Source organism: Electrophorus electricus, chromosome 9, assembly GCF_041902795.1.
Source record: "Electrophorus electricus isolate QZ-2024a chromosome 9, ASM4190279v1, whole genome shotgun sequence".
Classification (NCBI taxonomy): Eukaryota; Metazoa; Chordata; class Actinopteri; order Gymnotiformes; family Gymnotidae; genus Electrophorus; species Electrophorus electricus.
The window spans coordinates 22,645,172-22,670,758 of NC_137505.1; the positions used below are offsets into that span (position 1 = coordinate 22,645,172).

The window sequence follows — 25,587 nt, forward strand, 5'->3', positions numbered from 1 at the left end:
TGTTTATCAGTATTTTTACATAATCTGTAATCTGAAGTATGAACGCCACGTGGTTTAATTGTACTAAAACAACTTTTAAGCATACCCAGAGGACGGACAATCCTCTGGATAACCTGGCTAACATTAACTGACACATTTCCAATGTTAAAATGTAAAGAAAATGTAGTATTATATTAGATATACGTAAAGGCAGCCAGAGCGGACGTAAATGCAAATGTAGCTCAATTATATAAAAGCCTTGTGCCTGCGGTATGGTACAGTAGACAAAGTTACTGTAGCGGGTTAACCTTTAAGATGAATTTAGCACGCAATCTTTTAAGTATACTACATTATTATCTTGCAGTGTGAAAACACTAATCTCTGAATCACAAAAGCATAGGTGTAGTAGAGAAGCGTGTTTTCAGACCGACGTCCTGCTTCCTCGTCCGGGAGCTGTCGTCATGGTGACGTTTCTCCCCAGTCTGTTCGCGAGGACCCCCGCAGGGCCGAACTGGCCGAACTGGCAATGTTAGTTTTCACCGGGGGGGAAACCAGTTATCCCCGAGTGTAGGACGTAGTGACCTGTTGGGAAGATGAAAGTGGTCGTTTACGCGTTTTACGGCGGCGCTCTCGGTTGTCTCCTGCTGGCGCTGCGGGAGCTGTTCCTCGGCCTTGAGGAGAACCGGTGCAGCATGACATACATGTTCGAGTACCCCGAGTACCGGGTAAGTGTCCTCGGTCGTCCGGATGTTTCAGCGGCGTTAACTCACCCAGCTGGGTTTAATCTGCCTGTTTAATCGTCGAGGTTGTGGGATGTTTTGTGCAGCTAACCCTGGCTAACTCGTCTGTCTCGGGGAGCTAATCTAGCGAGCTAACCTAGCTCAGTTACCTGTTGTTGTTTTGGACTGTAAAGTGAGGTGAAGCTATGCCACAAACATTTGGATATTGTGATCGACTAAATCTTTTTTTTTTTAATGTCGCTAGCTAGTCATGACCAGATTTGTGGGCAAAAACGCGATTTAAGAATTGCTTGCGTTGTTTATCTGGTCAGGTACAGGCAGTATTTATTGTCTGATAAATACTGTAGATATATAAATACTGTAGACCTAGCTCTCCATCTCAGTGTAATGCAGCTCTCATGGTTCGACGATGTGCTTTATAAATCATGCTTGGGGTGGCAGTAGGTTGATTTATTTAGCTGTATATGTGGTGTTTCTCAGACAAAGTTTCTTTGCTTAATAAGATCTGCTAAGTGAGTCAGTTAATGGTTGTTCATAAAAACCTGGTAATAACTCTGTGTGTGTGTGGGTGTGTGGGAGCAGCGTGTGCAACTCCCCCGGTATGTAGCGCGGCAGTACCCAGCTTATGGGCTCTACCTGTATGGGGAAGGCGTGTATGCTCAGGAGACACGGGGGCTTAAACTCACTGGAGCCCCCGTGCTGTTCTTACCTGGCAACGCAGGCAGCTATAAGCAAGGTGAGACTCACTCTCCACCACACTTTAGTTCTGAGCCTAACACTCAGTGGTAGGCACTCAATACTGGGCTAAACGTTCAGGCTCTCAAACCGGACTAATATGAGACTCGCTTTCACCTTTGGTATTAAAAGGTTTGCATGGCTCAATGTAATTTTATTTTTTTACATAGTGCCTTATAGAAAGCAAATAGTGACCAGTCATGAGGTACTGACTATGTAGATAACATTCTCTACATTATACAAAGTGTTAGTTGGTTTACTTAATCTGAATACAGCAAAAACAATGCATTGTAATTCACTGGTCCTAACTTGATGTAGTAATCTTTTAAAAAGAAAGTTCACCTAAAATCACATCATATCTTTTAGCTGTATCATATATGTAGGTTCAAGATTTGTTTCTCTTTTTTTTTTGCCAGCAATGACTTTTGGAAAACTAAATTGTAATCTGGACGAATTTATCCCTTTATGCACATTAATAGATTTGTCAATTATAAGTTCTTTCAAATGAATAAATGAAATTATATATATATATATTACATTACACACATACCTTGCTTAGATTGTCTGTTCTGACCTTTCAGGTCGTTCTTTGGGTTCTGTGGCATTAAGAAAGGCTGAGAACATGGAGGGTGGGATACATTTGAATGTCTTCACCATCGATTTCAATGAGGAGCTGGTGGCTCTGTACGGTGGAGGCCTGCTCCGCCAGACACACTTCCTTCATGAAAGCATCAAGGTCATCCTGCGCCTTTACAAGGTCAGAGGTCATGTGTAAATGCATCGTGCCACAGAGAGTAAATGCATGGACTGTATTTTTCATTCTTTCTGACCCAGTGGTTTTTAGACAGACACAACTTTTTTGCATTTATAGAACAGTTATGGAACTTTTAACATGTCAGGCTACAGACAGCAGTGATTACATGTGAGGCTACAGACAGCAATGTTTACATGATTATTAAGAAAAGTTGCTTGCAGCAGAAGTCTTGGAGAAACGCACCTGCTTGCAAACTTCATTGTATGCTTGCTTACATGCCTGCAACCGCATACGTTTTCTCCAGCTAACTTTCAATCCAGGATTTTGAGTATAAGGTAATTTAACTTAAAAACACACACACACACACACACACACACACACACACACACAAACTATTTAGCTTCTGCACTAACCTGCTGTCCACACTGTCCACAATGGAGCTTCTAACCCACTGGCATGCTGTGACAGGACCGGCCAGACCCACCCCAAAGCGTGGTGTTGGTGGGTCACTCTATGGGCGGCGTGGTGGCCCGTGCTCTGTTCACCCTCCCCGGCTTCAGCCCCGGCCTGGTCAGCCTGATCCTCACCCAGGCCTCCCCTCACCAAGCCCCTGTGCTCTCTCTGGACCCCTACATACTGGGTAGGAATGCTCCCTCTGATGACCTGCATATGTACAGTGTACATGAAAGCACCCTTAAGAGTCGTAAAGGAACATGCGGTGTTAAAATTCATCTGCGCATCTTTCTGAACATAGCACTTCACTGTATCGAATTTGGCAGATTACCGTCGTTTATATTTGGGTTTTAAAAAATGAGATGATTCTAATAATGTGATGCATTATGGCTGGACGAGGGGTACAGCTTGAGAAACACAGCAGAGTTGGAGGTTCTTCCACCAAGTCTTTCTGATATCAGGATGTGTCACTGGGCTTTTATTTTATCTCTACCATGGCTACTTAACAGCCTTAAAAAAGACCAAAAAAACAGGATCTTTTTATTTACTCATAACTGTGTTATTGAAATATATTTGTTATTAATTAAATACAAAATTTGCATGCTAATTAATATTTAAATTTATTAAACCTTTTGCAGTTTTCCTGAGCTGTCCAGGTCCTCACGCCTCAGAGGACATTGTTACGTTAGAGCTGTCCTCACGCTGTCCTTATTAAGAAAAAAATAATGGACACCTACCAGTAACCAAAAAGGGTGTCTGTGACCATAATATAATATTCATTAAAGAATGCACTTATTTCTGACTCGTTTGTTTTCAGATTTAAAAAATCAACCCGATCTAGCTACTTCTAAGTCTTAGCTAATGTAAAGCGTGTGTAGGGCCCAACCTGCAGAGCTGCAGGGCTTGCTCCATCCAAGCTGAGCTCAGAGCGGCTAGACATGCGAAGGCTAACCCACTGTGATCACACACAATCAGCATCATTTGGTTCATACATGTACAGGTACAGGTAATCAAATCCAGTTCTCCTGCTTGCCCTATGTTGTGTGTAGCTTTGTTCGAGTGATTTTAGCAGACTGAGAGACTTCGACCCAATCACATGTGCTTATTAGAATAGTTCACATCCATGTGGAACAGCTCACCATGTAGACAGATGCTATCCTCTCCATCTCTAAGACTTCAGGGTGGAGTTTGGTTCTCCAAGTCAGACTCCTCAGTGGAGTTTGTTATAGTTTCATGAGTGTGTGTGTGTGTGTTCCTTGACTTCCTGTGGCAGAGTTCTACTCCTCGGTGAGCCGACGCTGGAGCACAGAGGCAGAAGACCTCCGGAACGTCACTGTCCTGTCCGTGGGGGGTGGTTACCGTGACTACCAGGTGCGATCTGGCTTGACTGCCCTGTCCTGCTCTGCTGACGACCCCAACAAGATGGCTGTCGTGGTGAGTGAGAGCAATGCCCTGCCGCACCACATGGTTATGGTGTGGTTATAGCATGGTCATAGTTATGGATGCAATGTGGTTACAGTTATGGTATGATTATAATTAATGTGCGTATGTAGTTGCAGTTAGGATTATGAGGTGGTTATGGCTGTATATATGATTTTGTTTGTTGATTTTGTGGTTTTGGTGTGGTTATGGTTATGATGGGCATGTGCTTACGGTTTTGGTATGGTTATGGCGTGGGCGTAACAGCAGTTTTAGCCAGGAACCATTTTGATGCAGCATGTCCAAATAGATAAATGCAAAACTCTTTCTTTTTCTTTCTTTCTTTCACTTATGTTTTAAGTGGAACAGAATTGGGGCTGGAATTCTCCTACCTGCCACTAAGTCTCACTGTGGTGCTTTTGTTGGCCACTGCTGTTCCCAGGACGTGGGTGTCTACGGATCACTTGTCTGTTTAATTTGTTTAATTAGTTAGTTAGTTATTAATTAGTTAATTAGTTGGTTCCAGAATTAATCCTGTAACCTTTTCAACAATTGAACGGTTTTAGCCAGGACCCAGATTTGATGCATGTCAAAAAATGCAAAACAAGCTTTTTCTTCTTTTTCTTTCGTTCTTTCTTTCTTTCACTTATGTTTTAAGTGGAGCAGAATTGGGGCTGGAATTCTCCTACCTGCCCATTAGTCTCACTGTGGTGCTTTTGTAGGTCACTGCTGTTCCCAGGACGTGGGTGTCTACGGATCACTTGTCCATTGTGTGGTATGTAGTTCACTCACATTCGTGTCCCAGATAACACCTCATCACAATAATGACCTCATCACAATTTTCAAAGTAGGTAATACGCTAGTTTAAAGTCCCTATGCCATTAAATATAAATAAAGGACTTAAATATTTATTACATCCATAACTTGCTTATAAGGTAGGGGTGTGTGTGGGTGGGTGTCTGTCTATGTCATATATATATATATATATATATATATATATAAATACACACACACACACACACACACACACACACACACATACATACACCTTCCGGTGATTAGTCATATCTTTTTCCCTTACACTTCTACCAGAGGCCTGGGAGATAGGGGTGTGTTGTGCAGTATTTGTGCAGTTTCTAGTACTGGGTTCTTCTGGACTGGGATTAACGATGTCCTTCCTGGGATTTGTTGGAGCCACTCATTCAGCCCAGCTGCCCCTAAACCCACTTGGTGTTAACCTTCCACTTCCTTTGCCTGGTATTTCTCCCACTTCTTGTACAGCTTCCTTTGGACGTTTCTGTCATTTTGGACTGCCACATCTATTACCACTGCTGTGTTCTGTATCTCATCTGCTATCATGATGTCTGGTTTGTTCATCACTATTTGCATGTCTGTGTATGTGGAGGTCCACTGGGTCTTTTCTGTGTTTTTTTTTTTCTCACCACTCTCATTTGGACTTGAGCCTGTCCAGTTCATATGCCAACCATGTTTTTCTTCACATGATCCCTGTTACCACTAAATGCAGTCCATGCCAGCATCGTGCATCCTGCTACTAGGTGCTGCTTTTTCTCAAAGGCTCCTTTGTGCAAACACTGTGTGTGATTGGTTTCTCTGTGCCATCCAGCCATTGGAAGGATTCCCTTATGTCAGCCACCTCTGCTAGCCGTCAGTGGTACATTCCATTAAGGGGCTTAACCTGCCATGACATCTTCTCAGTTTTCATGGTGTCCATGTCCCCCCGTTTGTTTTTAACACTCTGTCATCAGCTTTTCCTGGGGGGGGGGCATTGGTTGGATGTATTCATGAATGTATCATCGCTCACTCTGGACAGTAGATTTTACACTTTGAGACCCATCACCCCCCCCCCCTTCCTGCTGGCAAACACTGTTTGGTGGGATCTTGGCTGGAGTATTTGGTACATTTTGAGGAGTGTTCTGGTCTCTCAGCAGCTCCCAGCTCTTCTCTTGGCCAGTTTACTATGCCTGCTGAGTATTTGATAACTGGCGAGACATTCGCGTTTATGGCTTTGATCTGATTGTTCCCATTCAACTGGCCCTTGAGGATCTGCCTTCCTATATGGAAGCACTTGGATGCAGCTGTTCTCATTTTTGCCTCACGGTTGCCATGTGATTGGACAGTCTCTAGGTGTTTGTAGCTGTCATCCAGGTGTGTAACATGGCCTTGTATGTACATGTGCACACACACCGAATGCTTGGTGTACACATCTGCTGGAAATGTTTGTGTGTTTGTGCCACAAATGGGACCCAAATTCTGCATAAATAGCAAAATTCCACATCTGTTTCGTATATTGCTGGTAGCCTCACTCTTTCTTAAGTGTAATTTTGTGCGTTTTGTGTTGCTGTTTTTGTTGAAGGTGTAAGGAGTTGGTGCTGGCCACAGTCCGAGCTTTCTTTGACCTCATAGAACCTGAAACTAGACAGGTGAATGTAGTCGAACTGTATTTTTATATAGTGTGTCTTGTATGTGTGTATCGTGTGCATGTGCCTGTGTCTAGGCATATTGGGATTTAACTCATTTTTCAGTGGGATGTCAGTAATATTTTTTTACACATCTCCTGAGTGATGAAACGCAATATTTTATTTCTGTCTGCATACAAGTTTTAAGTGTGTATTTTTATGAAATCTGAAGTTTCTGTCTCTGGGCAACATATCTAATTTTAATTTATTTAAATCAAATTAACTGTAAATGATTAACAGTTTCAGTACAAATAATTTAAATTTGAAGTGTTACATTAATAGCATTTAGCATTAGGTACTGAAAGAACCAAAAGTGATACAACTAGTCATTATAGAAAACTGAAGGTTGATTTATATTAAGAATCTGTGAATATAAAGTAAAGCTTTATATCTGTAGCTGTGATTACTACTGCCCCTTTAATCAGTCTGTGGGAACTCCCATTTATGATTTTTTAAATTGTTTATTCTCCTGATAATGCTGTCCCAACTAATGAGTAAAGTCAAGGTTTTACCTTCAAGGGCAAGTAAATGGTTGAGTTACTCTTCAAAAACATCCATTTTTCATTTCCCAATTTAATATCTTGGTGAGGGTCAGTGATGCACACTACAGGACTAAACACAGCAAACTGTTGTATTAGTTAAACATGCGTGCAGTTAAACCCATTTTTCTAATGTGAAGCATGTGTTCCAACACAATTTGAAGTGGGACTAAAATTCTCATTCCAAAAATGCAGGCAGGTAGTTCAGGCCATCAGTCTGAGTGGACGACAGAAGGAGAAAAACAGCAACGTGGCCAATTCAGATCACACAGTGGCACCTCTAATAGAGGAAATCATCCCAGGACCCCATGTAAATGTAACCTGATCCAAACAGGGCTCAAGCTTGCGTGTTTCTGGGGACACGTGTGAGCATGTGTTCCTCTGTGTGGTTTGTATTGAACATTATCATTCCCCAGTTCACAGAGGATGCCGAGAAGAGGAGGTCTGTGTTGAGCCATCACTTCATTCAGCACACAGGACGGCTCCAAGCCCACCAGCTCAACCGGCCCATCAGCTTCTCTGGTGGGTGTGCGTGCATACCCGTGTGCCTGTGTGCGTGCACCATGTTTGCTTCCTTGTTTTAGGTCTCTCTGTATCTGTCCAACTTTCTGTTTGGTCAGGTCTTCCTGAGTCATGGAGTGAGGTTAACACGCTGCGTTTGATCTACAGCGCCCCCAAAGTAAGCTGCCGTTGTGCAGGTGCACGAGTGACACAAAAATCAGTCAGACTGCTGGGCATGGTTACTATATATTCTGTTCATCGTCTCAACCGTTACCTTTCAGGAAGCTAAAGAGAAGTACTTTCTTTTTGTGCTGTCCAGCCGGAGGAAGGCGTACTCCCACTTTCACTGCCGCAGCAGTGACATGGTAAGGCCATAGCCATGACCAGCAACCCTCGGAGCTATTTCAGCTAAATCGGAAAGGAGGAAATGGCATTTGTACTACAAATGTTTGTCCAGGATGGCAAAAAGTGGACTTCTGTCACTACTGTTTTACATTTTTCCTGTCAGCACTGGAGTGTTAGTACATGGTTATTAAAGGAAGTCCCATTTTTAATCACAGTCCATAAACATGGTCAACCTCTCCGTATCTTGTTTTGATAGTTTTAATGCAATGGACCATGGTTATGAAACCGGGTGCTCCTGGTTCTGTGTTATAGCATATGGCTTCTCAAGTGTTGTCATTTGACATTTCAGCTTCTAAAAATGATTTCAGCATCCTGCGTCTCTGCTGTGTCCTACAGGAAATGTCCAGCTGGCTGTTTGGTTGCACAAAGATGGGCAAGTCCATGTGGTGAGTGTTTGGCCTGAATAACATTTAAATGCTGAATTATCTTACAGGAGTCACAGTTCAATTCTAACCAGTAAAATTTTTATATAACCTGCTTCCACCATAATGAGACTGCATCATTAAATGATTCATAATATTAACTTAAATATTTTATGTATGTTTGAGTATTTGAATGTAAATTACATGTTAACTATTAGAATAAATAAAGTGAGTAAAATATTTTATTAGATGCCCTATTTTGTAAAATCCTCTTTCATCTTTTATGCCTCAGTGTACAAGCAGTAGATCTGTCATGGAGAACAGAACTTCTTCCAGCTTACAAGGTAAATGTAAATGTATTTTTTCTGCACCCAAAATATGCAAAAATATGTTGCATGCAGTTGCACCAGTACAGCCTAAATGTAATACCTTTATTGTTATGTGTATGTATAGGAATGTTTATTAAAAATTGAGCTTTATCAGTAATAAAATAATGCAGGAATGTTCTGCATAAGCACACAAGCCCTACAATGCATCTACACAACACATAGTGGTGAAGATCATGAAGAAAATGAATTTTTGGAACACTGGACCTTCGACTGGTGAATTTTCCCCCGAATCACCTAGGCAACTAGGGCGGCCTTTTCACTGAAGTATCTAGGCAACTGGTCCTGCTCACTGTGATGAATATGCTCCTCTTGCACTTTATTAGAGGCATGCATATATTACGAACAGCCAGATGATGTTCACTAGTCCATGTGTAATCCATCTATTTTTGACCATCCAGCAGATCTTCATTACTGGCCACTTTCTGCTGGCTGAATGTTTTGGGTGGCAGTCTGGCCTCCCTCGACCCTGCGGTGGTAGTGACGCGCGAAAATAACAGAAAGACTGCTGATTTTTAATACTTACATTTGAAGTTTTAATAACACTTTTATATGTTTGTTTAAATGTCAAGTGTGCTTAAATTTACTTAGATGTCACAATAGGGCAGTTACACTGACATGGTATTTGAATACTGGAGTAAAGTAGTGGACTAGTATAGTGCACTAATGGAACAGTGTAGTGAAGTTCTGTGATCTGGCACACTGCACAGGTGAGTTAGTTCTGGAAGGATAGTCAGAACAGTTTTAGTTGGGAACGATGCAGGCACACCCTTCCTACAAGAACAAGATCTAGTGTCAACGTCTACGCATCTGAAATTCAATGCAGATCCAACGTTGAGTTCAGATTCAGAATAGATTTGTTCAGTTGTGCTTGTAAGGATCTTGTTAACAAAACCAGTCAAAACGTTCATAGTAACACACCTTCCCCCATTAGAGCCCAGAATGGAGGCTCACTGTCCTTTTCCATAATAATATTGAAATCACCATTAAATACCTTTGTGAGTAGACAAGAAGAGGTTAGTGAAGAATTTTTTAAAAATCTCAAAACAATCCCTTTTTATTCTCACATCACAGACAAAAATGAGGGTGAATGAAAATCTTAAGTGCTTATTAATGCAGTCTCAAATACACAGAATACATACACACTATGTACATCACACCCATTAACTGCCATACATACATCATTCACACTATCATACATGTCATACATCTTGTACAATGTAATACACACTATAAAATATGATGCAAGTAGCCTGTCAGTGTCTACACAGTATTTACAGATATAATATACAATGCAGATGACTAGGGTGTGATCTGTTAAATATTTCTGCAGCATGACTAGGGGTAGTGTGGGGGTGAACATGAATTCTAGCTGAATGCAGGTCACATGTCAATAGCTCCCAGCTACAGCTGCCTTCTCACCAAGGAAGATAACTCATATCTGAAGTAGTAATTCAGTGTAAAATGTGCATCCCAGCTTGATACACAGGTCTTCATCCCATCTACTGCATCCTTCTCGTAGCCTAAAATGTGATTTGTTCCAGCTGTGCGACTGTCTGCAAAGGTTTGTTCCATATTTCCACATCACGTACAGACAGTTTTCTCTTCGTCCCTCACCAGGTTGTAACGGTGAAATTGGGTGAGCTGTCTGCGATGTCTCATTTGGTCATTGATGCGTCAAATCCCAGTGCGAGACAGGTAGGCGCCTTTACAATCCCTGTCATTCTTACCCTCCTTCATGTTCCATAGTCAATGGCAGCAGAGAAGCAGGACTTGGTCTGCCTGCTCAGACCAAGGGAGACCACGTGTTTGGTGGCCCCTGCATCTGGTGGCAAATAACCTAGTAGGAAAACAAAATGTGTGGCACTGTTGCAGCGCTTAACATGAAGCCTTTATTGAGTACCCCTACCACCCCTATTTTTATCCCCTCAGTGGTTTAAACCTCCAGTGTCGTCTGTTTTGTTTTTTTTCCCCAGTAACTTGAATAGAAATACTTTGTTGAAAATTTTGAAAACAAATGACATGGTATCTGTGACGTGTATATACTATGTTGTTGTTGTAATAGTAGTAGTAGTAGTAGTAGTAGTAGTAGTAGTGGTGTATATTACTATTACTATAGTAATAAACTACTTGTAATCATCAGATACCATGGCACAACTATACTAGAAATGTATGTTTTCACTTGTAAGCACCAGGACATTTCTCTGGTCTTTTTTTCCAGTTTACTGTGGAGTGTGAATGGCAGAGAGAGGAACGTCTGACCGTCCCCCTCTCTGTACCCCATGTTTTGGCCTTTGGTGAGCACGTTTTACCTACAACAAGTTGCAAAATACTTCCCATCTACCACTACATCAATGGTTTTATTTTACTGTTGTTTGGCATTTTACTTTATTGGTCACTTGAACAAAATGCTCAGGACCCTACTAGTCTACAAAGCTTTGTCCTGATGGGAGTATTAGTGGTAGGATGGGATACTCTTGAAAGCAGTATTAATCTGACAGATCACAACCGAATTCATGTTTAAAATGTGGTCCTGTAGTACTTAAACTATGCTTTTAAATAGAGATCAGATGTTTTTGTGGCTTTTGATAGTAAAATAAAAAAATTTGTTTTACATCTTAGGTGTAATTATTCTAACACCAATCTTAATTTGGCAGGTTTAACAACAAGTGATATCACCATTAACTCCTCTGGGCTGCTTCACACAATACAGCTGAAACACTTTCACCAGGTGAAGCTCTCCTCTTTCTTAATTAGTGTGGGTTTTATTTTCGTTTCCTTTCATCTGTACTGCTCCCTCAGTAATCATCACCCTTACATCACCCTTACTGGACTTCTCGGGACACTCCTTTCTGCACATTGAGGCCACATGCTTGTGAGGCTTGGCTGTATGCAGACTTTTAATTTGTAACCCCTTTCAACCCACAGGTTTACCAGGCTTTCAAAATTATAGTAACAAGCCACTGCATGGCCACCAAAGGTAAGATGATGTCTGATATTTTACATTCCAAGTGCTGTGATTTGCAATTTACTGTTTTATGCAAGACAGTGCCTTTCTGCGCACTGAAAGTGGTGATGGTTAACCTTTTGTTTTGACCTGTAGACAGATTGCCCAACATCTACAGAATAAAGGTCCCATGGTTTCGAGAGGACTCCTTTGTCACCGCAGGGTACTGTAGGAAAGATGCTCTAATATGTCATTTCTGGTTTGACCATGCTGTTGATTTCAGCCTCTTTACCTCTAATAAATATCTGTCATTCTCAGCATTCCCTCAGTTACTGAGATGTCTGGCATGCTACACACCAGTCGTCATGACAACACCTCAAGCGCTCTCCTACAGCTCCATACTTCCCCAAACTGTCAGTACAAGGTAATTTTCCACAGTGTAACTGGCAATTAGATCATAATATAGAATAATGTAATGTGTAGTGTACCATCATCTAATGTAGTTATGCAATGTGTACTTTGTTGTTGATTAATGTAGTGTGCATAATGTAATCATTTAATGAAGTGTGATCTAGTGTAATGTAATGTAGTTAGTGTAGTTTAAGTTCCATGTAATGAAGCTGGGGTACTACAATATAATATAATTAGTGTAGTGTGAGTGTAGAAGTTTGTTTGGCTGTGATGGCTCCAATCTCTGCTTAGCCTTTAGGGCCCTGCCAGCACATGGTGTTGGTGAGCTAACTAAGCCTTTAGCAGTCACAGAAGTGCATAACTCTCTTCCAGTATATATCAAGGAGTGACTTTGATTCTGCTTGTGGTGCCAAATCTGTGCTCGTGGTGAATGTGACCTCTGTGCTGGACTCAAAGCAGTGTGGCAGCTGACAGTCAATGTCTTCTGACAGTTCACCATTACATCAAACTGATGCTTTAGAGTAAACTTGCTGTAAAATGAACTGCTGGTTACAGTTTGTGCAATGCTAGTTTATTTTAATGTGAAAGTCATAAAAAAAATGTTTTTCATCTTTTCAACTGCTAGAGTATGTAAAAATAACACTGTCACTACAATGGTTCCGGAAGTATTAAACGTTCCTTACCTTTCTGGAACTGATTTAGATAACCACTTATATTTAGCCAGAAACGCTAAATCAGTGTCTTTTCCCAACACAGGTATCCGTGCGAAGCTCCTTTTCCAAAGTGCTCGGACAGGTAAGATGAATATCCACACACTTTCTAGTTGCTAGTTGTTTCCAAACGGGACTGTGGGGAACCTCTGGCTCACCCACATGATTTAACCAATCACACATTCAAGAGAGATAATCACATCTTCTGTATCCAAAATTCAACAAATGAAGATTTGTGATGAGACTCACCAGGGACCCACCGATGGTGGCGGTCCTCACACATCCTGCTGTCATAGGTCCTGCGTAGCTGTGGTCCTGTGCTGCTCGTCTACACAGCAGCGGTGCTGCTGCTGGCCCTGAGGCGACAGCTGGGCTGCATCATCCAAACGGGCCACACGGTGGCCCTGAGGGAGGCGGCTGCTTCAGGCCTGCAGCCCCATAAAGTGGAGCTGCCCATCCTAATCCTACACCTGTCTCTCAGGCACGTCCAGCCTCTAAAACGGGCGTCAGTCCACTTTACAGTGGGATGTCTGAATGAATTACCTTCCATCATTACCATGCTCTTCCTCTTCAACAGACAGGGCTGGTTTCAAGAGGGCTGGACTGCTCTGGGTCTCCCTGATGTAGACATGCTGCCTCTAACCACCACAGAGGACATATCCCAGGATGCAGCGGGATCCTGGCAGTACTGGCCGCACCTGGTTTCCCTGTTGCTATGTGTTCTTGGGGCAGCAGTTGCATTCTGGGGGAGTGCTGTGCTCAGTGCGTCTGTGCATATGCTGTCTTTCCTCCTGGGTCCTCTGCACAGGTATATTCTCAGTGCATTTGTGCATATGCTGTCTTTCCTCCTGGGTCCTCTGCACCTGGGGATTTAGGGCTAAATGGATAGACTTACATGTATAGATGGCCTATAGTTTCCTCCGAGATAGATATAGACAGACACATACAGTAGATAGATAGCTAAAGTTCTATCTTTCAATATACTTCTACAGCAGAAATGACTTTTTGGTCAAGAATTGTTGCCCTTTATTGTCCTAGTTGTTAACTTGCTTGCAGTTGTTTAAAGCTTGTCATGTTATGCACACAAAATAATTTTAAATATTCATCCCTAGAAAGTCAAGGCTAATCATGTTCAGTTAAGCAAACACTGCAGGACCTTAGCAGAGGAACACTGTAAGACAGAGCTGACATATCTGTGTCACTGTTTGCTGTGTGCTTGCCCCAGACCTTCAGTGTCTCGGCACAGTGGGACCCTTCGCCCCTCTGCTCAGATCCTCCTCATCCTCAGCCTCATTGTGGTGGGTGGGGCAACCTGCGGAGCCCTAGCCATAGCAGTCAGCTTTCTGATCCATCTTTACCGGGTAGGTGTGGTTGCTGTGTGGCTCTGTGTTCATGTGGAGGTTGCCTAAGTGGCTACAACCAGCCTGTTGTTGATGTCACAGTGTAGATCCCTGTGATGTCACAGTGTGCCTCTTCAGGTTCTTTTCTTGTGATCATTGTTGAGATGTCTGTTCTTTCAAAGAGGCCTTGAGTATATTAAGCAAAGTGTTGTCTTCTGTTGTCTAGGTGCTCAGATTAAAGATGACTGAGAGGTCACTCAGTTACATGATGAACCTGGTAAGTACTGAGCTTTTCACTTGGCTTTGTAAACGGTGTAAATGTTTACAACATGTATGTGTACAACATGAATGCTTGGTTGTTGTTTTTTTTTTTGTTATTGTTACCATATATTGTGTACATTGTGAGTGTTATGTATGCTGTGTACTATTCTCTCTGTAGAACCTCTAAATTATGAGGTATACCCTGCTGGTAACTTTTGTTTTTTCAAAAAGAATAGTTTGAGTTTTTGTAAAATTGCTGGCTTTGAGGCTGGTGAAATGCACTTGGCTTTAAATGAAAGATTATATTTAAAAGCCCTTGGAATTTTTCCTTCATGGTCTTGTTGGTATTTCTGAGGTACCTATTTAACTTCTTTGTTTATTGACATCACTGAGCATTATAATAATAGTTACTGGTCACCTCTGCCTGTTCCGTTCTTCCCAGGCCCCCCAGAGAATGGAACAGAACTCTGATAATGGCTACAGCGGTTCGGGACGACAGAAGAAATTCAAAGAGTGCAATGGTGGCTCCCTCCTGTCAAAGTCAGAACTGCTGGATGTCAGAGATGACCTGCAGCTACACCTGAGTTTGTCCACGCTGCTAACACTACCCATGATGCTGAGTGCACCCTCCCTTGTCTACTGGAGCCGTAACCTTAGGTAACCTCCGCGTGCTGGACAGATCGAAATCGTAGATCTTACTCAGCAGGAGCCCTTCAGCATGCCTGCAGCTGTGATGCTGCTGCTCTCAGAACCACTGAAGGCTTGTGACATAAGGATAATGGCAGGGCCCGTCAGGATGGTAGGGTCGGCATCTTGTCAGGACGGTGGGAGGGCCTGCGTCTCTACGGGACGGTGGGAGGGGTAGTGTCTCAGCTGTGTTTTGTCTCTTACAGATATTCTGTTCGCCTGGATCCTGATCCCTGGTGGCCATACACAGTCCCTCTGCTTGTCGCCTCTGTACTCCTCACTAACTGCAGTACCAACACTCTGAGCCACAGGTGCATGTGTGTGTGTCTGCGTGTGTGTCTTCGTCTATGCCAGCACATCATTGTGCGTGTGTGTGTCAGTATCTTTGTGTGAATACATATCAATGTGTTTTTGTTTCTAAGTGTGTGCGCGTGTGTGTCTGTGTGTCTGTCTGTGTGTTTCATGCATACACACAAGTGTGTGTTGCTGAGCTTGTGTTTATCTGTTTCAGTAAACTGATGCTGGGCCTGACCTCTCGCCTGCTGCTTCCTCTGTCCGTTGCCATGACGACCTTTTCTCCTCTTCACCTGTATCGAGTCACTCACTTCGTCTCCGTTGCTCTTACCTTGTTAGTTACCTGCTGTCACATTTGACCCCTCCTGAGCCCTTGACCCTACCCCTAACCTGTGTGTAGTCCTGGCTGAGGTTACAGCCACACCTGGGTCCAGCCTGACCAAACCACTGCCTTAGCCATCCATGCACCATCTTGTGTCCTCAGTTGGATTGTAGCAATTCCAGTGTGAATGTGTGTCTTAGATTGTGCTATTCATCTGACATTATGACAACGTGTCTGACCAGGGTAATTCATCCAAATGTTTTGGTGTCTCTGTTAACAAATATCCTATCTTTTTTTTTTTTTTTTTTTTTCCCCATTCATGAAGGCTTATGATTGCTTCTGTGGTTTCTGTGCTGGACCGAAGATATGCAAAACTAACTGCTAGCTGTTAGCATCACCTGCCTTTTGGTCAGTATTGAAGTGTGTGATTTGTGTTTCTGTGCCACTGGCCGTGTGACACCTGCCCCGTTTTCCTGTGTGGAGCTTTTGGATGTGTGTGTATACCTGCATATTTCCCTTGATCTGCCAGCCCCATCTCAGCCTTTAATCACTGACTGTCCACTAAGATTTTATTTGTTTAGGTGAAAGCATATCTTTGTGTCATATATTAAACATCGTTAATGAGCCACATACCCTTCCTTGTGGCAGTGCAAGAATTAAGATAATTACTGTAATCCAAAATGTTGGATTTATACCAGCATTTAAGAAGATTAATATTTTTGAAGTCGTATAATCACAGTGAAGAATTAATTATAATGTGCAAGAGGGGTAAAATTTGCTCCTGCTGGCCTAGAGTGCGAGCCTTCATCAGTGTAATCTGGACTTATTTTCCATGCACTGTAATAGCGCTTTCATCCATTTATTTATTTTATTTTATTTCTTTTTTTTCTTCATTATTGAAGCTTTTACATTTATTCACTGCATACTCATGATTTTACATTGTCTCTGCTGCAGAGTAAAAAGTTATAATTTTTTGTAATTACATGCATGATTAGTTTAGATGTGTTGCCATAATTGACTCATCGATTCTCTTCACTGTTTGTGTGTGTGTGTGTGTGTGTGTGTGTGTGAGAAATTGGGTGCCTGAGGGAAATATTGTGAGTTAGTTTGTGTGTGAAAAGCGATATGGTTTTAGTAAATTAGCCTGTGGAGTTTGTGTGTGTTCACGCACTCTCCCTTTCTTCCACTGCTCAATCGAAAACATAACTGCGTCAGCTGCTGCTTCAGGACCTGTACTGTCACTGTGCTCGTAGCGTGTTTAGCATAGAATAGTTGGTATCAGCTGATCTTAAGTCATTAAGTCCAATCAGACAAATCAAATGACCATCTAGTGCCTTTTGTCCTACCCTGTTCATCCATAATGACACACTCCGCGTGGGGTGTATGATTGTCAGTCAGACCAGCATTCTCCAACAACCCTTTGCCTAAATGCTCAGATGTAAATGCCTCCAGGAAAAAAAAGAAAAAGAAATTGAATTTCTGTTCATTGGACCAAGTTCCCTAAAGGCCAGTTTACATTTAAGATGTGCAGCCATGTGCATGCCAAAACCACCAACAGCCTTCTAAAACCAGGACAGTTTACACCAAAGCAACAAGCCGAAACTCACTAAACTGCTTGCAATTTGCGGAACACCAAGCTCTCTTCATTGGTAATTTGTGATTACTATGTCATATTTATTGTCATAAAGCACCATTAGTTAGCTATGGTTAGCAAGTGTGGTTTAAGAAAATGGTTAGCTAGCGTCAGAGCTGTTCTGTGGGTGAGCAGTAGTGGAAGAGCTACCCAACAGGAACCGATCCGACCATCTCCTAAACATCGAGCTCTTGCAGCATCTGGTGTGCATAGCCTAACATGATTCTACTTAATCCAACTTCAGTAAAATCTCAGACCGTCTTTTTACTGATGTGAAATGTTTTTGAAAATGCCAGCTCACATGCTCATCGGGCCCTTATGCCCCAGGTTTGGTTACCCCTCAGTGACCGACCTGAGAGTCTCTATTTGACATCTTGCAGAGTCATTCATTTACTCCTCTCTTCTCTGCAACAGTTCTCTGCCACTTTTGTCTCGGTGCAAATCTTAGATGTAAACTGGCCCTTATGATGAATGACACACCAGTGTGTCGCTTGCACTGTAAATGTACCTACTGTGTGCGCGTGTACGTACGCGTGTTCTGTTTTAATGTGTGTTAATGTGTGTGTGCAGTGTTGCTCTGCCTCATGCTAGATGTGAGCCGTGAGCAGGTTCTTTTTCTATCTTGTGAAAGTCTCTTAAAAAAAAAAAAAGAATAGTTTTTTATGGATATGTTTGTTACTTTTCTTGGTGTACACCGTGATGTGCTGTGATTATTTCGAGGCAAGAGACTGTATTTACAAAGTTCCTCAAAGTTGATTTGCTGAGCTCCAATCAGGTCTGGCTAAGTCATTGTTAGCATTATTTGCTGGATGCATACTAGGAGAAGTAACCACCCTGAAACGCTGTGAGGATACAGCTTCTGGTTTGGCAGCATGGTTTGCGAGTCGTACCAGTTCCTTCTCAGAGCAGGAACATTGGTACTGCAATTAGCTGTGCTGCTTCAGTTTGACAGCTAAAACTCTCCAACATATAAAGGAAGGTTCACCAGTTTTTCAAATTTTTACAGAATGTTTTTACCCCAGATGTATGCCATTGGTTCAGCTGTGGTTTAGCATGTTGGCAAGTTAGAATTATAGTGGTGGATGTAACATAAACGTCTCTGTGTAACTGAACTGCTTTATGTGCCCTTTAGGTAAAATAATACTGTTACTTAAAGCCACAACCTTCCTGAAGTATTCTTACACTTACCCAAGGATTTGTGTTTATAACATTTTGTAAAAGTGGTGAACCTGGCCTTCAAAGTATTTTTACTCCATACTGATAGCTTTAACTTCTTAAAGTACTACAGCGTAAAGCAATATGTCAGGTGTATCGATGTAAAGCTCCAAGAATGTGAGTTTTGTGATGGGAAGGAAACGTGGCGTGCACACAGATCAACTGTGCATGAACGTGTGAATGAGATGAACAGTGCTGTATTCTGGGTCTGGTACAGTAGGGGAGTGCAGGAAAGCTCTCTTGGGTGTCTGTACGTGCTGCACTCTGTCGTGACCACCGAGGAAGCAGAGTAGGGTTGAGCCCACTTGCACTCTGCCAGTGCTGGCCGCTGGCCATGGCGCTGACCATGGTGCTAGTTGCTGTCCATGGTGCTGGATGGCAGCCAGTGCTCTGTTGTATGCACGTAGGATTGAGGCACAACATCCCTCAACAGCCTGCCATCCCAGTACCTAAGTAAAATTACAAATGTTTGTGGTGTGTCAGTGAGTGAGAGCTACTTTTTTTTTTATGAGTGGGAGTAGAATGTGAAAACCTAAAACGATTCTTTTCATATCAGTTGGTGTGATGCTAGACTGTATGGGGTTGGGCGGGGGGATTTTTTTAATAACTTAATTGTAGAACGCAGCTCACTGCCTTGGAAACCAATATGCTGTTGTTTCACTGTACAGTAACTGTACAATCACAGTACAGGAGTGGCCAAATCTGACATGCTGATGGCTATAGCTAACTAATCTGTAATATCCTGAATGTATGTAGTGTTTGTTTTATAAAAAAGTTCAAATCAGAATACTTAATCATCCAAATTTTCATTTTCCTTTTTTTGTTAGACTTGGATATCCTTATTTAATAATGAATCTGAAAATTTGGTAAGGTGGATGAAATTAACCTGCATATGTAATTAGTCTACTTCTAAGACTTGCCCATACAGTATAGTATTAATGTGTTGTTCTTTTGAAAAAAAATTAGACAGCTGATATATGTTTAACATTTTGCTTAAGATGCTTTCTTAATAAAAGTTTATTTTCTGCTAACAAGTCCCTATAACAGACCATACAAAGTTGTACATTAATCTCTATGCCACTGGCGTTTTTGTACTGATGTGTGGTAAAGGATCTGTGTAAGCTATTATACATCTATTAGGCTAAAGTTAAGGCATTAGTGCTACAATCACAATAAACTGCATTTTTTACACTTTTGTGGGGGTTTGGGGTGGATGTAAACTCAAGATTGATCAAACTACAGCTCTTGTGAGTATTGTCTGTTAGCTGGGCCTTTTAAGTATTTATTAGCCACTAATTGAACAGTTGCTAGTTGTTGCACTCCAATGTTGTAAACATTGTCAGTAACTTAGTTGCAACTTGTATTTAAGTACTTTTTTTTTCTTGCAAAGGTGCTTGACAAAGAAGTATTGCTGTTTGCATCCCGGAAATTGCAGATGCATTGCTAGATAGATTTGATTTGCACATTATAGGGGAGAATCTGAGGATTTTGCCAGGATCTGCTATTAACATGTGCTTATGATCACAGAAATCATAAAATGCCACAAAAGGTTTCAAATTTAAACATGTAGAGGCTGTAATCAGATAATATAGGTGCAGCAGCATGAGCTCAGCAGGTTTATATGATGATCAATTCAACATTTGTAATTCTCAGGATTAAAAACATTGTTCATTGTTTTGTTGATGGCCTTTGATTTTTTTATATGTTCATAATTTAACTATCATGAAATGTGTGCAGTTTGTGAGAGATATTGATGTTAAAATAAAAATGATGAGAGATTGCAGTATTCTGATTTGTCTTTTTTCTGTATTCAAACCAAAGTAACATTTGTAACACTGATGTATTGTTTTCCTGCCATCATTATTTGTGCATAAACAGATTGCATTTAGGCTTGTCTAAATGTATAATTCATTTTTCTCTCAGGTGTGGTGCAGCGGAATAATATACAGACCATCTATATGGACTATATGTTACATTGGCTACTTAAAACATTAGTAGCTTTTATGTTTTTTTTCATTGCCACAGTATTTCCATGTTAATGCACAGTCAAGTGGCCACACCAAGCTCAGAATACATGGGTAATATTCTTTACATACGGCGCTTGCACAAACCCTGAATGGGAAATAGTTATTTGTGTACCCAAGATGTTTTGCATCCTGAGAACACAGTGCCTGGGAAAACCATTTTGGATCTTTCTTTGATCAAATTTTTTTCTTTTTCTTATTTTGTTTGGGGGGGGGGGGGGGGGTATTGCAGTTCAGAGAGAATGGAGAGAGAGGGCTGATACAGGACTCTGTCACAGCAATTGATAATTACTTAAGATGAAGCCACTTTAAGCCACTTTAGGTTCTAAATATTCTGAGCATAGGGGGGCATGTCCCCTCAGTAATTCCTGCTGTGGTGTGAGCTGTGTCCCCACCCAAAGTTGAAATGAAACCTACACCACTGGTTCTGAGGGAACCCAAAATAAATTGAAAACACTAGCTGTTGGTTCACCTTAATGGGTCAAGAAGACTTTTCCACCTGAAGCTTGGTTCTGTTTGTATCCAGACCTTCAATGGACAAATGTCAGGAACAAACAATTCTGGAAAAAAATTTTAATTCTTGTCAGCATTATTATTATTATTATTATTATTATTATTATTTACACTTGTGTAGCACCTTTCTATTCCCAAATGATGCTTAACAAAGAATCTATACAATGCTTTTACCTCCAGACATCACAACCTGTGCGAAGCAGCAGAGGAACACTCCCCCATGTCACAGGTTCCCATGGGATTCTTATAAGGACCTTTAATATAGCGGCTCTGGTTCGTCAGTAAAATTTCTTAGAAAATAGATCCATAGATGGATATACAATCAAGCACCATTTGCTGACATTGAGAAATTGTGTGTTTTAGTGTATGAATACATTGCTGTTACTGTATAAACTAACTACCTAATCAGTAAGTAATTGTAAAAATAATGCATAACATTTACTCTTAAATTGATTTATTTAACCAGGTTTTGTGGATATAAATATGCAATGAACAGTATGATTATTTGCACTGTTATCAAGGTTATAGACAAAATCTGTAAATCTGTAAATAATGCAGTATTGGTGGGGATGGTTTTAGTTACATGATTATAGTACCCACCTCAGCAAGACACACAACACAAAGTTTTAAACCTACATTTATTAAATGCATTAGCTATTATAAATTATGCCAAGAAGGACAAAATATCAAGACTAATGTTGACTTTCTTTCTTTCTTTAATCGAGTAAGGAGAGTGGTTCACAAGCACGGACTGTTACACGCACATGTGCTGCCACTGCGGGGGGGAGGGGGGGCTTTGTCATTTTCAGATCACCACCCTCGTTCTTGCACCGTTATCATCAGCAAAACTGCTGAAGCGCAACTTGCACCGCTGGTCTGCGCGCGCTACTTATAGCACGCATATTAACATATTTCACCGCTGCTGGAAGCGAGCGTTTCCGCGTGATGTGCGCGAGGGCACTGCAGGGAACGGGGCGAATACAGAAGGAACCACAAGAAACCAATGGTACTAGCTGGCGTGCATCCCTGGTCACGTCCGTGGGGGATCGCATCACTTTCCTGCATTAATATTACGAGCATTAAAATACTTGTCTGGTAGGCTTGAGACACACAGTGCCACGGTGAGTATAACAAAAACGTCCTGTCCAACCTAGAGGGGAATCGTGATGAGAGGCTCCGATGGGTTAGAGAATTCTCCGTGCCTCGCTAGCGAAGGCCCCGTGAGAGTCTGCGCCTGCCTGCAATACGTTTCTACGAGTCTGTCGACAACTGACGCGCACAAGGTAAGATGTTATACAATATTACGTGCATCATTCTTCGTTCAGCAAAGTAAATAGTTGTACATTGAAAAACTCTTCTTGTGACTAAGCAAATATTAGCGCACAGTAATTGCTTTGTAATGTACTCCTATGCACGCTACTCTAAAAGGATCTTATTTGTTATAGAAAAGAACACAGAGGTTAAATTACATAGGCGCAGTACGTAGATTCTAGTTGTTCTTAATGCAGCACAGTGATACGGAGATCTTGACCGCAAATAGCCTTCATGATAGGGAATTCCCTGTGTAACTCAATAGCGACAGAGCGCTCCGCTGCATGCAGCCTGTCATGCGGTTTGCGCATGGAACAAGATTCTCGTGATGGTTGCGTGTTTGCACCTGGGTTTGCCAGTTTAAGATCCAGCTGGATTACTAGCCAGCGACACATCTTTATATGACGTAATACATCCCAGTGCTGAGTAATGAAAACAGCTTTGCTTTGTTGATTCATTTTGATGTCTCGTCGTTTTTACATGGTTTTTATATTAATTTAAGGTATCTTCATATGCGTCTGCAGAGCTGGTTTTTGGTTTATGTGAGTGAGGGCGGGTGGGGCTACTTTAAATTGCAGCACATTACAGAGGTGTTACTAGCCTGTCATCTTTAGGTGGGCAACAACAAAAACCGAGGGTACTGTTTTCCTATTGAGAGTACGTAAACAAGGACGTAGTTTAATTTTGATAAGGGAGGTAGGGTAAAAGAAACACAATTACAGCGATTTTTATACGAGATCCAGGTCAATTACTCCGTGAAAAAAATTAAACTATAACAATTTTATTTATATTTTATGATGAACTAAATTGGTAGCAACATTTGGTTTGGATGTTTAGTAGGCTACAGTAGAATAGAATGCACAGGGTCAGGCAGTACTGCTTGTATGATGCCCAATTGTATGATGAACTAGTTCTGCCTAGATTACAACCATGTCTAGGCCAAGTGTGATTGGCAGATGCAATTAAACTTTTTTTTTTTTTTCTGATTTGTGTGTGTGTGTGTTTAAGGGAATGTAGAACTCTTGGAATGCAATTGATAGCTAGCTAGGTTAAACCTCAGTAAAAGGAAAGGATGTCAAAGGTAGGTACACTAGAATGGAGACAGTATACAGAAAGGTTCTGCTGGCCAACTGCGTGCTACTCATCGCAGAGACTACTTGCGGAATGGTTCGTTTAGTTTAGCTCTAAGAAGATGTCAAATATATGATCGAATCACAGTGTATACCATATGATGACAATGGGGTAGCTAGAACCATAAAAATCTAGCTCAATGCAGTCATTCCAGCATACGGAAATTAATTTTATGAGCACTGCGGCTAGCCTTGGCAAATTCTGAAGCAAAATGATTCATGTCCAGATTTTTTTTATGATGGTTTTCTCATGTGCCAAAAAGACTAAACCTTGAATGCAACACTGATCTGCTGAGAGGCACAAGAATGCATGGCAAGCTAGAAAATGAGCTTTCACATGGGGCTGTGACATGCCAATGATGAGTGCCCTGACGTACAGCCGGTGCAATACTGAGAAGGCTTCTTTGTACTACAGAATTTGCATTCCTGCAGAAATGTCTGCCTCAGTGGGCAAATGTAACTTTCACCACCACAAGCTTATGCCATTGTGCCCTGTGTCTGCAAGCACCTGAAGGGATTCAGCAGAGAGCAGTCGAGAAAAGCCTCTGACTTTGGCAGGGAAGTGATGTGGCCCTTGTTAATACAGTCAGCATTTCTTTGAGAGAATCTTGTCTTCATCTACACAGTAGCTCTATCAAGAATGCCAAACACAAATATTTTAATGTTTTTTAAAAGACTGATCTGGAGTGCAAGTTTGACCATCAGGATCACCAAGATGAGACACAATATTGTCAAGTTCACTGTCCTTCTCATCATAGAGAAATTAGTCTTTTCACACTGAGAGAAAAGCTTCTCCCAGAACAAGTGCCATCTCCTTCAGTGTCTTGAGTGAAGTGGTCAAGGGGCCTCTAACATGGAAGGGCCTCTAACTTCTTGAAGGGATTTCCCTCACTTTATTGAAGTAAAGAATTATGAAGTAATATGTAAATATTGTTGAATTTTCAAAACATATCCTTCACTCCCCCAGTCCATATAGTCCGCATATGGCATCTAAGCTGTAAAAGTGACCAGTTTTGAAATCAACATTTTTATGGTGTCACGTAAACAAAGTAATTTAATTAATTAATTGCATTTTGGGTTCTCTGAAACTATAATTAAAATGACACTTTATATCAACAAACTAACTGGACGAAAGTGTTTACTGTTGTTGAACCAAAAATGTTATTTAGATTGAAATAAGAAATAAGGTGAGTTTGGCATAAAAAGTCAAGACAAGAAACCTAGCAGTCAGGAGACTAGGTTTGGTTCATGGTTGTATCTCCCAGTAGGACAACGATCCAAAACAAACCTCCAAGTCCACCCACAAAAAATGCTTAACTGAGCACAAAATCAAGCTTTTTCAGTGAATGCACTTAAAAATGTGCAGAGTAAGCTGAATAAGAGAGTGCACAAGACCGGACCAAAAACTCGAAGAGACATGTGGAGTTTAGTATGGAGGGAAGGTGTCAGATCCATTTTTACATGTTCACCTGCCTCACCCTGCATTCCAAAATACTCAGTGCAGTGTTTAGCAAAGGAAGGGCACACATAACACTACATGCACATGTGCCAGTAATTGAGAGGTGCTCTGTAGGTCACTGTAGGGAGTTTAGTTACAGGCAGGTTGAGAGATTGGCCCACACTGGATGACCTACTGTTACACTGCCGCCATCACTAAAGGGCAGCACGTGCTGATGTAGAAACCTCTCCATAGATTTAGAGGGATCTTATTTCCTCAGACTAAGTTAATATAAGGTGCACAACTCTGGGAAAATCGAATGTCACATTATATGCTGATTGTACTATTATTTACGCATGACCTCAGTGTGTTTAGCATCGAAACGATTTTTAGAAATGTAATTACCTTGAAAAACACTATGGCTATATTATTATTATTACTATTACTATTATTATTATTATAACCATTAGTTTTTTCTTAAATTTTAAATGCTGGATAAAAATGTATTTATATTATCTTTATACATGGGGGCACATACTTTATCATCAAAATATCTTCAAGTGATATAATGAACATGAGATAACATTTCTGAGGAATCACC

At 41.4% G+C, this 25,587-nt stretch overlaps 1 protein-coding gene across 3 annotated transcripts; it reads left to right on the forward strand.

The window, feature by feature from the left end:
* Window positions 1-398: 398 nt before the first annotated feature.
* pgap1 (post-GPI attachment to proteins inositol deacylase 1) lies at window positions 399-20,353 on the forward strand. Of its 3 annotated transcripts, XM_081720792.1 has the most exons (26): window positions 399-704; window positions 1,302-1,455; window positions 2,036-2,211; window positions 2,677-2,848; window positions 3,935-4,095; window positions 4,803-4,855; window positions 6,455-6,521; window positions 7,513-7,618; window positions 7,717-7,775; window positions 7,879-7,962; window positions 8,339-8,388; window positions 8,657-8,708; window positions 10,371-10,448; window positions 10,972-11,047; window positions 11,408-11,481; window positions 11,679-11,730; window positions 11,854-11,920; window positions 12,016-12,121; window positions 12,865-12,903; window positions 13,115-13,303; window positions 13,400-13,626; window positions 14,044-14,179; window positions 14,385-14,435; window positions 14,862-15,076; window positions 15,313-15,417; window positions 15,618-20,353. In XM_081720792.1, exons 1-26 carry the CDS (start codon window positions 573-575, stop codon window positions 15,757-15,759), a joined length of 2,823 nt encoding a protein of 940 aa, XP_081576918.1. In that variant the 5' UTR covers window positions 399-572; the 3' UTR covers window positions 15,760-20,353. The 3 variants fall into 3 exon arrangements, with proteins under 3 accessions (XP_081576918.1, XP_081576919.1, XP_081576920.1); XM_081720793.1 differs by lacking the exon at window positions 1,302-1,455 and having other exon boundaries at window positions 566-704; XM_081720794.1 differs by lacking the exons at window positions 399-704; window positions 1,302-1,455; window positions 2,036-2,211 and adding an exon at window positions 2,221-2,543.
* The last annotated feature ends 5,234 nt before the right edge of the window (window positions 20,354-25,587 follow it).

Coding starts and splice junctions, on each gene's coding strand:
- pgap1 (XM_081720792.1), top strand. CDS start 573: ATGAAAGTGGTCGTTTACGCGTTTTACGGCGGCGCTCTCGGTTGTCTC. Junction 705..1,301: donor TCGAGTACCCCGAGTACCGG/GTAAGTGTCCTC, acceptor GTGTGGGAGCAG/CGTGTGCAACTCCCCCGGTA. Junction 6,522..7,512: donor TAGAACCTGAAACTAGACAG/GTGAATGTAGTC, acceptor ATCATTCCCCAG/TTCACAGAGGATGCCGAGAA.